The sequence below is a fragment of the Chelonoidis abingdonii genome, chromosome 3 (genome assembly GCF_003597395.2).
Source record: "Chelonoidis abingdonii isolate Lonesome George chromosome 3, CheloAbing_2.0, whole genome shotgun sequence".
NCBI lineage: Eukaryota > Metazoa > Chordata > Testudines > Testudinidae > Chelonoidis > Chelonoidis abingdonii.
The window spans coordinates 148,450,882-148,467,924 of record NC_133771.1 but is presented as its reverse complement, the minus strand read 5'-3'; the positions used below and the strand labels follow the sequence as shown (position 1 = coordinate 148,467,924).

Genomic DNA, 17,043 nt, shown 5'->3' with positions numbered 1-17,043 from the left:
TGAGAGGTGAATGCTAATACAGACTGTCTTTTGAGGAGTTGTCTCTCGGCTTGGTCAGTAGTATATCTGTTGGAGAGGATGAGACAGAAAGTTTTTCATCCCACCTCATTTAAGTCTAGAGAACAATTTGTCTTCCCACTGAGGCCAATGGAGGGGAAATGCTTTTCTTTCTAAGATTGTAAGAACCCATCCATTTTATATGGACACAAAGGAAAGACAGCAATCCTGTCCAACATAGGGAACTGCGGAGAATGGGAGACAGTGAATTCATTACATGAGCTGTTCTGTACAATCTAAAATAATTCCTCAGTGCAGCACTGGTTTTATGGCTCGTATGTCAGCCAGTCTGTCCACAAGTTGGACTGCTGAAGAGCCAATAGCCATAACTGTAGTTTTCACACCCTAAAATATTTTCTGTTTGCTCAGACCAATGTTGTGATTCCTCACATGATAAATCTTAGGATTTTTATATTTACATCACCGTTTGTTCTCAGGATTTGAGTTGTTCTAAGAGTCCTAAGCCCCTGATCTTTTCTTTTTCCTTCTGCTCTGGTGTCCCTTTTCTTTTGGTTACTGCAGGTCACATATTGTAGGTCACAACTTGATAATTACCAAAGGAAGAGCATGTCCTGCCATCATTTACTTCTTGGTTAAATCTAGGGAAGGAACCAAGCCATAAAAATCAGATGCGGATCCAGACTGTTAAGTAAAACCCTGGATCTGAACATAGTCCTCATATTTCAACCTATTTAACATAAAGCCAGCCACTAAGTATGGGACTGCAAAGCTTAAGGATGTCTGAATATGGATTTTTGGTTCAGCCTTATCTTTACTTGCTTTCCTCTTAGAATAGACTGGAGGCAGTTCCTGAACTACCTCAGACTTGTAAAACAATGCAGTTGACTCCTTGCTGCTAGAAAATCTTCGTAATTGTAAACAGAAAATCTAAAACTGCTTAACTATCTGGTTCCATGTAATAAATACTTATTTTCAGTCCCTTAAATTGCATGCGTTTTGTGTGTAATAGAGAATGATTTGTTTACTTCTAATGACTGTGCTCTCGATAATGATTCCGAAGAAGGGGCACCATTGATCTCAATCATAACAAGGCCTGCTGAAAGTTAGTATATGCAGAAACTAATACATTAACATACACTAATATATTACTAACAGACCTGTTTACTTTTATTTTAGATTATTGAAGATGGCACCCCTGATGTCCAAGCTTCAGAAGAAACAGTGGAGACAGCTCTATTTAATGAGCAATATCCATCAGGCACTCTTAAACTTCAATACAACTGTGATGCTATCAAACAGCAGTTCACTTGTGACTTGCCTGACTCTAAAGACACCAATGAATGTGACACAGCTGAAGGGGATGGAGAGCTTTTCATGTCTGAAAGCAATTTTACTTTAATATTAGAAGGAGAAGACGGTGAAACTGAGACAGGAGACCCTACAACATTAGATATGTCAACTAAACCAGTTAGCACAAAAACAGAGGACAAGCATATGAATCATGTAGGCACTATTGATAACCAACAGAACATTACGAATTCAGTGCCCGCTGTAACTAGTGATCAGGAGTCTCAGAATATTGCAGATGCATTCCCATATGTGCCTGAACCTGTTAAGGTAGCTCTTGCTGAAAATTTATTAGACATAATCAAAGACACAAGAAGTAAAGAATTCACTTCTGAAGTAGTGGAACAGTCTGTTCATGAAAGTATACCTTTAATGAGCAAAAAGATAACTATTTCCCAGAAGTCAATAAAGGCTCCACTAACAACTGTGCCAGAAGCAAATGCAGATAATGCCAGTGTTTGTCAAGTAGACCATGTGGTGACACCTAAGCGTCCAAGGGGACGAAAGAGGAAAAATCTAAATATCCCCTCAACAGATGCTCAACAGCTGTCAAATACAGGCAGACCAGATCTGTTGGGACTGTGTACCCTGAGGAGAAGTGCTAGGCGAGCAAAAGAAACTTCTGCGATTCATGAAGGTTCTCATCTTGATTCTGATGGAAATTCTCAAGATCCACAAATACCTCAGATCCCTGATACTCCTAAAAGAGGCCCCAGGAAAACTAGGGGGAATCATTTAGAAACATCAGACAACGTTCATTCTATTGGACAGTCATTACAGATGATTGATACTCCAAGGAGAGGGTTAAGGAGAACCAGGGAACCTGCATCAGTACTTCCTGAACAGGCTAATGAGGAAATTCCTCTTGCTGAAGAAGCAATTAAGCTACCTGCTACATCTAAAAGGACTGGTAGAGGAGCAAAAAGTTCAGTAGGGAATCAAGAAAATAGCCAGCTTTTCACTGTTCACAAGGTAAAAATGGCAGTCAGTCCCATTAAAAGTGGAAGAAAACTAAAAAGTGTTAGTTTACAACTTACTGAAAACATCATTACTGATCAAGAGTCAGAGCCCTATGGGCAGCAGCTGCCTGTGCCAACTAGAAGAGGCAGGAGGAAAAAGACTAGTACATCATCAGAAGTTTCAGAAAATTGTGAGCTTGATACATCTAAGCCATCTCATCATCAAATGGAACTTAAATCTTCTGTAACTACTAGAAGAAATGTTAGTAGGAGGACACTAAATCTATCTGCAGGTACAGATTCTATACCCACTCAGGAAGCCATACATTCAGAGGAGACAGAGAAAATGCCCGATACCCCCAAGAGAAGAGCAACAAGAGTTACACCTGCTAAAGCAGAAAAAACAGGTACTGGAAAACCCACTCTACAGAAAACACCTGTTCAGCCAGTTGAGGCATTGGGTACAACCAGGACTTCAGCCAGAGCTGGACATAAAAACAGAAAGAGGCAACTACAATCAGTATCAGAGGAAAGCACAGAGGAGGAAGGCTTGCCCCAAGGAACTGATTACAATCCTTCTTTGCTAGTTGCAGACCTAACTGAATCAAGACTTGATGAAATGGAGAGAACTTTAGCAGTTCATGGTACTCGTATTACAAGGACCAGATCCAGCAAAATTGGCATGCATCAGAAGCTCTCCCTAGAGGAAAATGAGTCCTTCTTTTTCTCTCCCCCTCTCACAAAGCTTACAAAGAAATCAAAAGGTACCTGAATTGTTTTCTGACACAAAATAGGAATGCTTACAATTTCATTCTCACCTGTCAGCTACATGAAACATATTTTGGGAAGAGTTTTATGTAAGAAACTTAACCATATAAAAGTTAAGATTCATAGTGAAGGATACAATTCTTTTTTTTTTTTTTTTTTTACTCATGTCTAAGAGTTACAGGACTTGGTATTATAGAAGCCTCTTAACAGTAAGGGAGTTGAAATATCACAAGTCCAGTGGAATGAAACTTAGTTTTATCTTTATTTTTTGTTTTTAATTTCTATCTAGCTTAAGTATTTCAATCATTCATTTCATTACATATGCCTGCCTTTTGTTTTTCATTTGTGGAAGAAACAGGGTGTTACTCTCCCAAATTCTATGTGCAGTTTGAGTTCCCCTACTTGTAGCACCAAAATGAGATGCATCTCTCAGTAGATTGTGCAACTCTTCAGTATGTGATTGTCCTTCATGCAATTTGTGTGCTTTGATTGTTCGGGAAGTAGTTATCCCAGAACTAAAGAGTTAAAATGTCACTGAAATGATTGACAGTTCACACCTAGACAGGCATCATTGGATTTGTTTTTATCTGGCTCACAGATTGCAATAAGACGTGGGAGACCAAGATGTAGCCATTATGGGAAAGTACTAGAAATTTGAGCTTCCGTGAGACAGCCGAATTTGACCCTTATTTTAGATTTAAAGACAAACCATGTTTACTGAGGTGTAATCTTGGTTTTGCTATTCTGTGCTTAAGTATTAGTTGTATTTTTCTCTTTCCCCATCCCTTGTATTTACATTAACTATACATTTTGTCATAGCTGGAAAGGCAGAGCATCCTGTACAGCTCAAGGATTTAGACCCAGAGTTGTCTTCTCAGTTTGTGTTCTCACCCCCTCTTTTGAGGTCGAGGAGGAAACATGTATCCAGTATTTCACGGATTGTGAAAGAATTGGTAAGTAATGTTTGTAATTACTTCTTATCCATTTCAAGCTTTTCTCTGTAACTCTTTTACAAACTATATTCTTAAATTATGACTGTTGCAGAATCCTGTTCTGTAAAAGCATAATGTTTTTACAAGAAAAATTTAAGTTAAATTAATTAAGTTAAAACTATTTGGCTTTCTTCTTGAGAGTTAATTATTATTAACACTTGAAAAAATAAATCTCTTTGAATATATTTAAGCTAAGAATAAATAAATGTTTTAGCTTTTAGCTATATTTTGGTGAATAAACTCCTACTAGTCCAATTTGAATTGTCAGATGTTGGTACTATACTTCTGATGTAAGGGAAAATAACTGGTAATGTCTTAAGAAATGTGGACTTTTTATTTTTATCAACATTCTCCTTCAGTAGTAATAGAACTGAGCAAACGATTGTTTGTTTGTTTTTTTTCCCTAGTTTGGCCACCAAACAAGCAAAATTAGTTCATCTTGAACCGAAGCTGAAAATCTTTTTTTTTTTTTTTTCCTCTCTTCCCCCGGCAGAATGGGAAAAAAAAAATTAATTTGTGTCAAACAAAACATCTTGAATATCTGTTTGAATGGACATCTCTTTTTGAAACAGCTTGACTTTTCCATGGGAACCCCTCCCCCCCAGCCAAAACTTGGGCTAATTTACTATTTGCCCAAAATAATTTGTAATGCTTCATTCTCATAGAAATCAGATTTTAAAACTGGGACTAAGCATGTTTATAAATTAGTTACCATTCCTTAGGAGTAGGAGGGTGTCTACAGTAGAAGTCATGTATATGTTTTCTGTTGCCTTAAAAGGAGTTACCAATTAAGGAAGAGGATAACAACACAGTAGAGTTTGTGGGAAAGCAGAAAGTGAAGAGAAGAAGAACTACAAAATCAAAAACCCAGAAAGCAAGCAAGTATGAAATGCTTAATACTTTCATGCAATTTTTGTAAAGATGATAAAGTGCAAAAATTCTTCATTCTAGGTTTAAGAGGTAAATTTGTAAAATCTGTAGTTTAGTCCATACAGTGAAGAGGAGTGAATAGAGAGATGTTTTCAAGCAGGAAGCTGAAGAACTGCATCTTGAGGACATTTGAATCCCTTGTTTTACAGTTTTGATGATTCTGTAAGAATTCTCATGATTCCACTGGTTTAAAAGCACCAGCAATCCTTTGAGAGTATTCAGTCACAATACATTTGGGTGAGAAGCAATATTGCTAACTTCTAGTTTGAAATATTGATATAAATTTTCTCATGATGTAGAGCTGCTCATTTGTCCCACATCCCATGTAGCAAAGTGAAAATGAATTCTTGAGTTTATCTTCGAGCACCTTTGTGTGGAACTGGGTGTCCCATATCCACTTTTTTTAAATGGTTGGGGAAAATTACTGTGTATCTTGATTCATTTATTGTGGTGTTTTTTTAATAATTTTCAAGGCTCAAATCCATCAATATGCATTTCCATTGAACAGTATTATTTTTCTGGAATAAAGTTTTTTTTCAGAAGTAGAGGCCTAAATTGCTTTCCACCCACCTGAACATTTCAAGACTTGTATTTAGGACTAGTTTGGCTTTCTGTATCAGGTAAATGAGAAAATTATGCCTGGGGGTCTTTTTCATTTAATTTCAGTAAGATTTAAGATGAAGGAAAGAGCCCCTTGCAGTTGGAAAACTGAAGAAGGAAAAGTTTAATTATGGTTTAGCATTTTTAAAGGAATATCATAAAGATTCTTGCTACCTCTAGCAAAACTTCAATTTTTATAAACATAGGAAGTACAATGAAAGGAACACTTTAGTTTAAGCCATTGTTTCAAGCCATAGATTCCAGTTTTTTAAAGTCTTCTGTTTCTCAGTGTATAAACCAGCTCTCCATTGAGGGGGCACATTTTTCCTCTCCAGTACATTTGGACCAGAATCTACTTGGTCAAGTACAGCCTTATTTATTTTGTAGTTGTGTATACCTTTTTACCTCCTCTTCCCTCCTTGATGCAGAGTCGCTGTCTTCCCCATTTCCTCCTCTCTAGCAGCTGTATGCAGATTAACTCCTCTAGTCTTTCTTTTATTTTTTTGCTGCTCCAATCAATCCCTGACTATGTCCTTAGTTAGAGGCATAGTGGTAACGATAGATCTAAATCAGGAACAAATCTGATCTGGAATACTTGAGATATGGGACAGTTGACCACTTTTAAGCTCTCAAAAGAGGCATAAATTTAAGGTAGCATAATCTCATGCTCCATCAGGAGGTATTTATTTGCCTTTTTATCTTCCTGAAAATTATGATCTTCCAGTTACTCTTTTGATTGTCAGGAGCTTCAGCCATAAATGTTAATATAGTTTATACATGGGAAAATCTCGCTCTTTACATGAAGTTATTAGTATAAATTATTCCCTTGTAAAATGCTGCATGATCATAGAATTTCTTTGGTGTGGTGGGGACTGTAATTTTATTTGTTGTAATTTAACTTTTTGGCTTTGTTTCTGTCTATCAAAACATCCACACATGTGGTTTTGGGGATTTTGTTTTTTGTAAAGCATAATGTAATGTAGTTGGAACTTACCATTTCTTGCAGAACCACGGGGAAAGAATGTTCTTGGTCACCTCCACCAGTGGAGATTAAGTTCATTTCTCCGTTTGGAAGTCCTGTGTGTGGGACAAAAACCAAACAGAAAGAAACTGCAGAAACAGCAGAAAAGACTCTTCGAAAGAACAAAAAAAGACTGTCTAATTTTCCAAAGCCAGTTGTGCGCCGGAAGATGCTATAACTATTTTTTAATTTGTAATGTACACCACTGTTTGTAAAGTCATCAAAATTGTGTGGATTATTAAAACAAATCATCTAATTTGGAAGAGAATAATTTATATAAATTATTGTAAAATTTCATAAACAGTCTTCAATAAGTAACTCCATATGGAGTGTGATTTCTTCAGTCAATGCAGTTTTTTCTATTTTATATTAAGACTTCTTACATTTATATATGTAAATACAGCTTATTTTAGGAATGTTAAATAAAAATGTATACTTCACAACATGCTTATTGTCTGCTAGCTTTTTGAGAGGGAATAATGGTTTGAATGGACCAAATTGCTTGAGAACATCTTAATGTTGTCTCGCCATAATTACTAACCCTCCAGTATTAGGCCAAAACTCTTTTTAAAATTTTGTTTGTTCTTACTATAATGGTAAAAATTAAAGCCTGACAGTTTTAAATTTTATAGAAAATGTTTAAACCTTTGGCACCAATAATTGGGATTGTAGAACACAAGCTGCTAATTCCTTACATTCATGGTTAAAATGTACTGTATTGAAGTCAGAATGTAAACAATTGTATTGAACCTGTGCAATATTTTTTTTGTATTTGTTTTAAACTTTGGGAAAGCTGCTCTTGCGTTTATAAAACTAGATCACACCTCAGATGTTTCCCTATTTTTTTTTCAGTTTGCTGTGTCAGCAGAAACCTAGCTATGTAAATACTTTGGTATTTTCAATTATGTACAATAGGACATACATTTAAAGAGACATTGCCTATGTAAATTTGGAGTAAATTTGAAAACTGCGCTTTTAGAAAATTTAAGAGTAGTGGAAATGCTACCACAATTTAAAATAGTGAACAATTGTCTGTGAACCTACATGCTTTTACAGTGTTCAAAATCAACACATCATAGCACTGAAAACCTGTAAGTGAAACTGACTTCAGTTATTTTAATTGTCTAAGCCAGGGTCGGCAACCTTTCAGAAGTGGTGTGTCGAGTCTTCATTTATTCACTCTAATTTAAGGTTTCGTGTGCCAGTAATACGTTTTAACATTTTTAGAAGGTCTCTTTCTATAAGTCTATAATAAATAACTAAACTATTGTTGTCTGTAAAGTAAATGAGGTTTTTAAAATGTTTAAGAAGCTTCATTTAAAATTAAATTAAAATGCAGAGCCACCCGGACTGGTGACCAGGACCTGGGCAGTGTGAGTGCCACTGAAAATCGGCTTGCGTGCCACCTTTGGCACGTGTGCCATAGGTTGACTACCCCTGGTCTAAGCTAAGAGCAATGCAAAAAGTGTGCAAAGGTAATAGTTACAAACCAGACTTTGTACAGATTATTTCACTGACTCTCTCAGGTGGCTGTGAAAGTCTCTCTTTAAAGCCTAAAATCATGTGAACAATAGGGAAAAGCTGTTCCTTTTTCTAGCAGACTTGAGAAATGCTAGTCTGGTCTTTTAATATAGCATATATATATTTGAACAATTTAGGTAGTATTTCATATATGTTTCATATCCAGGTGCAAAGTTGAAGACTTCAGAGCAGTGAAACCTGAAATTAAACTTTTCAGTTAGTGAAAGCTACTGCAATTACGTTAAGAAATAATTTATCAGGTAACTAGTATCTTGTACACAGTGAGAAAATATTAATAATTAATAGACTGACCTTATAAAAAAGAAACAGCTTCTCTAGCTGTGTTCTTGATTTCTCAGAACAGGGTTCTCTAGAAAAGGAGTTGTATTTACTTTAAATGTTTTTCGGCTTGAAATATCCTGGGAAGAGTGAAAGTAGTAATAGCATGCCAAGTGTTGACAGTGTGAAAGTGGCAGTACGGGTGAGACCTTTCAGTCAGGTTAGTAGTTACTTTAACTTTTATTGTTAATAGGCTCTTAAGAAAAAAAAGGAAGCTCTTAACATGTTAAGAGTGTAATGCTTTGTACCTAAATTAAGTGTACAGAAATACAGTGAAATACTTAAAAATGAATACTAGGTAAAGGAGCAAACTACTTAAAAAGCAAGTGAAAGCTGACTACTTTTTTTTTTAATCAACATGTTTCATGTACCAACCAAAATGTTTTGTAAAAACCAAGTGCTGGAATCCCTGTTAGAACAGAATGAATCAAATTGTAGTAAGCATGGTGTTAGCTTAACAGGGTTTTAACATATTCCAGTTGTTTGTATCTTTTTTTTTCCCCCAGTATGAAAAAAAATTTCACTCTAAATAAGCAGAGCAAAGGGCGGTATGTGAAACTGCTACATAAAATGTTTAATGATTTGGCTGAGTACTAAAGAATTTATAAACTATTTTCTTTTCAAACTGGTTCTAGTAAAGTGTATAGTTTGGCAACACTTAAGTGTTTGCTCCATTTGGTGGTGGTTGGAGTAACAGTAGTGAACATGTTTGAATCTAGCATGCATTTTGTAATTTCATAGTAGCTTTAAGATGCCATAAATTTGCTTAAGAGATTTGCCAACATAAATATCATACATGAAAATGCATTTATTTTGGACTCTTGAACCTTTAAAACACATTCTTTGAACTTCAATGGTGTTGATTGGGACTGTACTGTCACAAAGGAAGACAAATTTTAAGGAGGCATTTGAATGAAGAGAAAGGAGTACAAGGCATAGAGTACATAGACAAATGGTAAAACAGGATTTCAGATGGGAATGTTGGGAGGGGAGATATAGAAAGAAATTAGAGCAGAGATCTAGGCATTGGTGGATTGTGTGGTATCCTGAAGGGTTTTTTTTGAAAATTGAAGTTCATTATAAGAGATTCTTCTGCCATTGTAAGAAATCCATCTCCCTGAGTGGTGGTAACTAGGTCAACAAAAGCATTTTTCCATCAACCTAGCTGTGTCTACACGAGGGCTTAAATCGGCATAGCTATGTTGCTCAGAGGGAGTGATGGTGATGCTGAGTTAAGATTTTAAGTGTAGACCAGACCTGATTCAACATCAAGGTTGCTTGCAACTGTATTGTGGAGGAGGATGATTGTATCTGCAGTGCTAGGAGAGAAAGAAGGGAGGGGAGGCCTTGGGAAGTAAGAGGGGTTATGTTTTCATTATGGAGTAGCATCAGGGACATAATTTCCACTCTTGAGATACAGATTTCAGGAGACCTTTCAGGAGTAAACGTGAAAATTCCTCTTAATCACGCAATCCAATTCACCACTAAATTGAAAAATGCTTGGCTCTCACCATTTGTTCCTAAGCAGAAAATTGAGTCACTTGGTAAGGGGTCTGGCATTCTTTTAGATTCTCCTTCCTGAAAGGAAGAACTTGAGCTCTTGAGGACACTCCCTAATACATCCTTTCCAACTCAACATCAGTTGATGAGGAATGCTGAGACTTGAGAGCCAAACACCCATGTCCTTGCAGACTGTAACCCAAAAGGGAACATTAGCTAAGAAGAAACATTGCCCCTTTACCCGTTACCCATTTACCCTTCCAAAAGGCAGACACACAATTAGCACAGGAAAAAGACAAAAAAAGCATCACTACTTTCCACAAGCTTTAGTTTCTCCAAAGAAAGGGACCTCTCTGCTTTGGGTAAGCCTAAACCACAGGAGACAGATTCTTTCCCAGATACACATTTTAAACTAGGAGAAGGAAGGAGGTGGCTTCTTCTGAATTCCAACCATAGAAGATGAGAAAACTAAAGCCAAGGGCTGATACTTTCTTGTTATGGATGGGAAATATCTTTCAAAGAGGTCATTGAGAAGGAATGGAAAATGTCAGACAAATGGCAACAACAAGCCCTGAATTCAGCAGGATCCCTAAAACTCAAAGAAGAATTAAGCTAAAGTGAACTAAGGGCGCTTTTACTTCTGAATGAGTGTGTTCACACAGTGGTTTAATATACTGTAATTAATGCACATTAACTTCACATCTTCGTTAATTTGTCTTAACTTTCCTGAGCATCTCTGTATGGACAAGCCCATGGACAGTAGGTGATCGTTCACAGCAAATCCTCTATCAAAATTCGTAGACTCCTGGCTGATTAAAGACCTGTATCAAATTTATAAGGACAATAATATGTCTAACAGTTTCAATCTTCATTTGACTGATTATGAATTACTGTGTCAACGCTGTTGATAGTCTGGATGTTTCCACTTAGAAAAATCCGCCTACAGACAAAAGTATCTTTGACCTTTGTCAGACGAGATTAATAAGAAATGCTGATCAGTTCAGGATCGTATGATGTAATATGCAGTAATCAAAATGCAAAGGAATAAGCTATCCTTTACTCTGTCTCATTTTTGTGTGAACCTTCTATTCACAGAGCAGAATTTTAGTTGTAAGAAAACTAGTGGGCCTAATCTTGCTCCCACTGAAGTAAATCAACAGGGTTGTTCTCTATAATTTGATGTACTTCTGAGAAAGACCATATTACTTCTGGGGGAATTCTGCACTACTGCACATGTGCATAATTGAGCCCCACATATTTTTAATTTTTTGCACAGAAAAAAGCTGCTGTGAAAATGTTGCTGCAGTTCTGCCTTTTGCCCAACTGAGGGCACTGTGGTGCTAGAAAACAGCAGCTCCCTGCCAGCGCGGGAAGAGGGGAGAGGGAGAGAGCCTGCGTTCTTTGCAGTGGGTTGGGTCAGGAGACGGGCTGTGGGGAGACATGCAGCCGGGGGGTGGGGGTGTTCAGATGGGGACTCCTAACGGCTAGTGGGAGAAGACAAACTGGAACAGTGGCACAGGGCCACGGAGTGAGGTGCAGGGATGGAGTGGGGGCATGGGAATAGGAGAAGGGTATAGGTACAGAGGAGTGGCTGGATGGGATTACAGAGACCTGGCGGGGGTGCAGGACCATATGGGAATGGTCTGGGGGGATGGAGTGACGTGGACGGGGTGCAAGGACACATGGGGGTGCAGGAACACATAAGGACAGGGGAAGATGTGCCTGACTGAATGGGAGAGGCTAGGGGTCAGCCAGAGCCTGCATGGAGGAAGGTCCCTAACACTGCCCCCCATCCCTCAAAAAACTTGTTCCATACTTTTCCCACCCATACCCAGCAACCCTCCAAGTTCACACCCAGGCTCCTTCTCAGCAATTTACTTCCCTCTCCCGCAGCTTCTCCGTTATCCCTGACTCCCCAAATCCTTTCCACCCCAAATCCTTTCCACTGCTTCTGAGGGATGCAGAAAACACGGTTCTGTACTGTAGTTTTAAATGAATTATTACTCAGTTTTGTATTAATATGCCTAGTAAGGAATCTATTTGTCAAAAACATTGCCTGAATCTTTTTTGTTGTCTGTTGTACAGATATACTTGTTGACAGGTATTTTGAAATAAATGACCAAAAAGAATTGAAACTGGTGTGATTATTTTGTGATGTTTTGACAAATAAAATATGCAGATTTTTTTCAGAATTTTAAAATATTGTGTACAAATTTTTAGATTTTTGGCTGCTGAATTTTTAATTTTGGTGCATAATTTCCCCCAGGAGTAGCATACGTAGCGTACCATTCTTTGTTCTGTTATGGCCATACATACAATAGTGAAGGATTTTCCAACAATAGCTTATCAATGCTAATGGCTGAAGTGTTTACAAAATCAGGAAAAAAGCAAATTTGGACATGATTACAGATACTATCTTTCCTGTTCAAATTTTTTCTATGGCATTTATTCCCTGCTTACAATTAAACTACAGTTACCTTGTTTGGTTGGAGGTAAATTTTGTGAAATTAATGTATAGGACCTTTTTATGATGAATATGTTGTGGTTGTGTCCCAGTCGTACATACCCTCCATACCCAAATAACTACAAAACTCCTGTTGTCTTTACTGGGAGTTTCACATACAAAGGGCTTGCAGGATTTGGTCCAAAATATAAATTTTGAGTAAAAAAAGTGACTAGAACTGCTACTGATTTGATAATGTGATGTATAATTTTGATACAGAGGGAGAAGGATGCAGGCAGCAGGTGTGTGATTTCTATGAATTCCAGCAGCACAAGCATATATGATCCTAAGACTCCAGGGCACATGAAAACCTTTACCTTTGACCTGGCTTACTGGTCCCACAGTGGATTTCTAAAGGATAAAGATGGCATGCTCGTTTCAGCTGGATCCAACAGCAGATATGCAGGCCAGGTAAAATGTATTCAGAGGGGTATTTAAAAGCACTTCCTACCAATATAAAATGGTAACTCACTTTGTTGATGATTGCGATTGTTAAAATTCCCAAGAGTGGGACTAAGATGAATGATCTGTATCTACTTAATGGATGTTTCAAACCAACGTCTAAGACTACTTCCCATTTTCATTTATGCTTCCAGGTCCTGCAACTCTTAATATTTGAAGTACATTAATATGAAGTATATATTTGTCATAATTAAACCAGACTTTCAGATTAAAATAGTAATTACTAACTACATAGTAATGCTTTTATGTGTGGGCATGTCAGAGTGGATTGATTTAAATTTTAAGTATATCAATAAGCAAAAGACATGATTTTTTAAATCATGGTTTCAATAATTTTGTTCTACATTTGTGCTCTTAAGCTATTTTCCTAAAGAAAGGAAACCACTGGTAGATAACCATTAAAACATGTTGATTTGCAATTAAATATAGCCTTTTTACAAAATCTAGTGCTTCTTTTTGCTAACCAGGAGTATGCACTATATAAACATTTCTTTAAGTAATTATTTAGCTTAATTTACAGTTATTCAGGTACTTAGTTTTTACATTTTTTGTCATGTTATAAAATAGTGAATGATGTGTTTATTTAACTTTTTTACTTGTAATTTGTGTTGAGGTTTTTGGATGGATATTTTTCAAATACAGCGGTTCCTTAATTAATAAACTAAAATAACTTAGATGTGCTGGATACATAAGGAAAAAAAACTTGAGAATTTATCAAAATATGACTTGCATTAATAACTGATTTATTAAACAGAGGAGGTATTATCTGTAGGTTAGTGAATTGAATTGATTGTTTCTGGTCACCTTGTCCTTCAAGATTTTAGAACTAGTAGAGCTCATCCTCAGACATAGTGTTTATTCATAGACTGGAAGAGGGAAAACAAGATTTTGGGTTTTTTTGTCTCATTGGTTTCTTCATTTGAATAAACTAATCATTGAACTGAACTAGCTGAATAAACTGAAATGAAGAAAATATTCTCTCTACGCCTGTAGAAGAGACTACTGCTGTGAAAAGCTGGTTTAGCACTTCAACAAATAATGATTCCACGTGCTTAGCCAATGACCTCAACTAGTTCAATTGTTTGACTTTTCTTTAAAACTTGGCTGCAGACATAGGGCACGTCTACACTACGGGTTTATTCCGATTTTACATAAACCGGTTTTATAAAACAGATTGTATAAGGTCGAGTGCACACGGCCACACTAAGCACATTAATTCGGCAGTGTGCGTCCATGGTTCGAGGCTAGCGTCGATTTCCAGAGCGTTGCCCCAGCTAGTGGGTAGTATTCAATAGCTATCCATATTCCTGCGCGAGTCGCCCCTGCCCTTAGAATCCTGGGTGAGAGCCCAGTGGCTTGTGGGCGCAAAAGTCATTGTCGCGGGTGGCTTCTGGGTAATGTCGTCATCTTCTTCCTTTTGCCGAAGAGACGACGATATGCAGACGAATCATTTCACGCCCTTCTTTCCTAGATTGCACGCTGGCAGACGTGCCGAATACGTAGACCGCACCCATGGAAGCCCGTTTCAGCCGGTTTTTTTTGTTTTTTTTTTTACAGTCACCGTATGTGTACTCGGATGCGCGACGACCAGAGGTGATACTCGCGTCCAGCAGCAGGCATGCTCATGTATGCTTTGCATGATATAGCAGAGGGCATCGTGTGTAGCCAGTCGGCTTCTGATACGTTGCTGTGGGTGTTGGTATGACAGTGACATGCGGTTATCTGTCTTTCGTGCTGCTGTGCCTGATCTTGGCGTGCCTCTGGCCTGAGATCGACTGGGCTGCAAAAGCAAAACTGGGTAATGAGCTCCAACATCGATCCTTTTTATGCTTTCAGAAATCAGTAGATAAGGTCTGTACTGTCACTCTAGAGCGCCAATCCCGTGGGACCCAGGTATAGAGAGCACAGTGTTCACGAGAGCACAGATGTTGCTGGTCAAGTTCCCGCACAATGATGAGCGTACCATGCCAGGTTCATGGGGGTGCCCCTGCAACAACTCCACCCGTTGTTGCCCTCCTCCCACCTTCCTGGTATACCGTGGCAGTGTCCCCTCATGGCGTGCATGATAATGAAGAAATGCAGGAGTAAGAACACTGAGTTTTTATGAGATAAAATGAGGGGAGGCAGCTCTCCCAGTGCTATGACAGTCAAGCAGGCTTAAGCGTGGCGGGGAGAGAAAGCCCAGCATGCCGCTGCTATGACAGTCCAGGAGGTACAGAACGATCTTTCACACGAAGGGAGGGGGCTGATGGACGCTCAGCCCCAGTTGCTATGATGAAGATGGTTACCAAGCATTCCTGTACAACTACTGGGAATGACGGGAGCGTCATCCTATGTTATACCTAGGCGCCCCGGCCAGTCTCTCCTGAAGCCAGCCAGGACGCACTCACGGGTTGATAAACGGAACAGTTCACCGAGTCCTACTGCACCATCTGCCACCAGGGAGGGAGCGGAGCGACATACTGCAATCTTCAGTGCTGCAGCATCGCGTCTACCAGTAGCATTCAGTAGACATAGGGTGACATTGAAAAAGTCAAGAAACGATTTTTTTCCCTTCTTTTCACGTGGTGTGTGGGGAGTAAATTGAGGAGCTATCCTGAACACGCGGACACTGTGTTTGAACTATCAGGCATTGGGAGCTCAGCCAGAATGCAAATATTTTTCGGAGACCTGCTGTGGTACTGCGGATAAGCTGGATTCTCAGTACCCTCCCCTCCATGAGCGTCCATTTGAGTCTCTGGCTCCTATTACACTTGTCACGCAGCAGTGTGTAGCCTGGAGATTTTTTTTCCAAAAATTTGGCATTTCGTCTTCTGTAACGGAGCTTTGATAGAACAGATTTGTTTCCCATACAGCGATCAGATCCGTATCTCCTGTACGGTCCATGCTGCAGCTCTTTTTGGATTTGGACTGCATGCGGCCCCTTGCTGATCAGAGCTCCATGCTGGGCAAAACAGGAAATGAAATGTAAATTTCGCGGGGCTTTTCCTGTTTACCTGGCCACAGCATCCGAGTTCAGATCGCTGTCCAGAGCGGTCACAGTGGTGCACTGTGGGATACCGCCTGGAGGCCAATACCGTCGATTTCTGGCCACACTAACCCTAACCAGATATGGTAATACCGATTTTAGCACTACTCCTCTCATTGGGGAGGAGTACAGAAGCCGATTTAAAGAGCCCTTTATATCGATACGCCTCATAGTGTGGACGGGTACAGTGTTAAATCGGTTTAACGCTGCTAAAATCGGTTTAAACGCATAGTGTAGACCAGGCCATATAGTGCTTAATATTACTGTTTAAATTATTTTATGAGATTATAGTAAATTTAGGCCTTATGAGTAGTCATCATTTCATTTTAATTTTAATTACTTTTTTAATTAAACGTGTATTTAAAAAAAATTTGGAGGGCTGGGGGCTGTTTAATCTTTTTTTATCACATTCTGGTGCATGTGTTTACGTTCTCTATTAGTAAAAATGTCTCCTTTTAGGGAGAGGTCTTTCATGACCTTGGTCAAGGAGTTCTGGACAATGCCTGGCAAGGTTATAATGCTACTCTCCTAGCGTATGGCCAAACTGGCTCAGGGAAGAGCTATTCTATGATTGGATATGGTGCAAACAGAGGCATAATTCCAGTTGTGTGTGAAGAGCTCTTCAAACCAATTCAGAACGAGAAGAACAAGCAATATCAGGTGTGGTCTACCCTGTTTTGTTTTCAAGATCCTTCTGTATATGCTTTCAAGTTCAAATTTGGAAAACTGCCATTGCCATTTTATAACTAGCTTCAGCGATAATCAAACAGAATGTAAAATAACAAGTGAGAAGTGTTGAATAAGGGGCTGATCTAATACAGGATAACTTGAATCTATCCCTGTCCCAGTAATAGCTAACTTTATCTTGGCATGAACATTTTTTTTTTGTTTGTTTTTTGTTTTCACTGGATATGAGTTTTTAACTGGGAAACCAAGGCACTTCTGAAAACTTTACCCACTATCTAGTCACAACCTAACTTTTCCACACAGCAGACTATAAATTTGAACAGTTACCTACATTTTGAACCGCTACTTACCTACTCCTTTATCTTAGC

The 17,043-nt window shown here is 38.5% G+C and overlaps 2 protein-coding genes across 2 annotated transcripts in view; both read left to right on the top strand.

The window, feature by feature from the left end:
* AHCTF1 (AT-hook containing transcription factor 1) overlaps nt 1-7,463 on the top strand; it is an 86,402-nt gene extending 78,939 nt beyond the window's left edge. Inside the window, exons 33-36 of the mRNA XM_032801123.2 lie at nt 1,195-3,088; nt 3,912-4,045; nt 4,863-4,966; nt 6,621-7,463. Coding sequence (XP_032657014.1) covers nt 1,195-3,088; nt 3,912-4,045; nt 4,863-4,966; nt 6,621-6,813 — 2,325 coding nt within the window. The 3' untranslated portion in view covers nt 6,814-7,463. The remainder of the gene's footprint in view (nt 1-1,194; nt 3,089-3,911; nt 4,046-4,862; nt 4,967-6,620) is intronic.
* A 391-nt stretch (nt 7,464-7,854) lies between these two features.
* LOC116837008 (kinesin-like protein KIF28) overlaps nt 7,855-17,043 on the top strand; it is a 52,239-nt gene continuing 43,050 nt past the window's right edge. Inside the window, exons 1-3 of the mRNA XM_075064578.1 lie at nt 7,855-8,655; nt 12,718-12,909; nt 16,448-16,648. Of these exons, the coding sequence (XP_074920679.1) occupies nt 8,554-8,655; nt 12,718-12,909; nt 16,448-16,648 (495 nt within the window). The 5' untranslated portion in view covers nt 7,855-8,553. The remainder of the gene's footprint in view (nt 8,656-12,717; nt 12,910-16,447; nt 16,649-17,043) is intronic.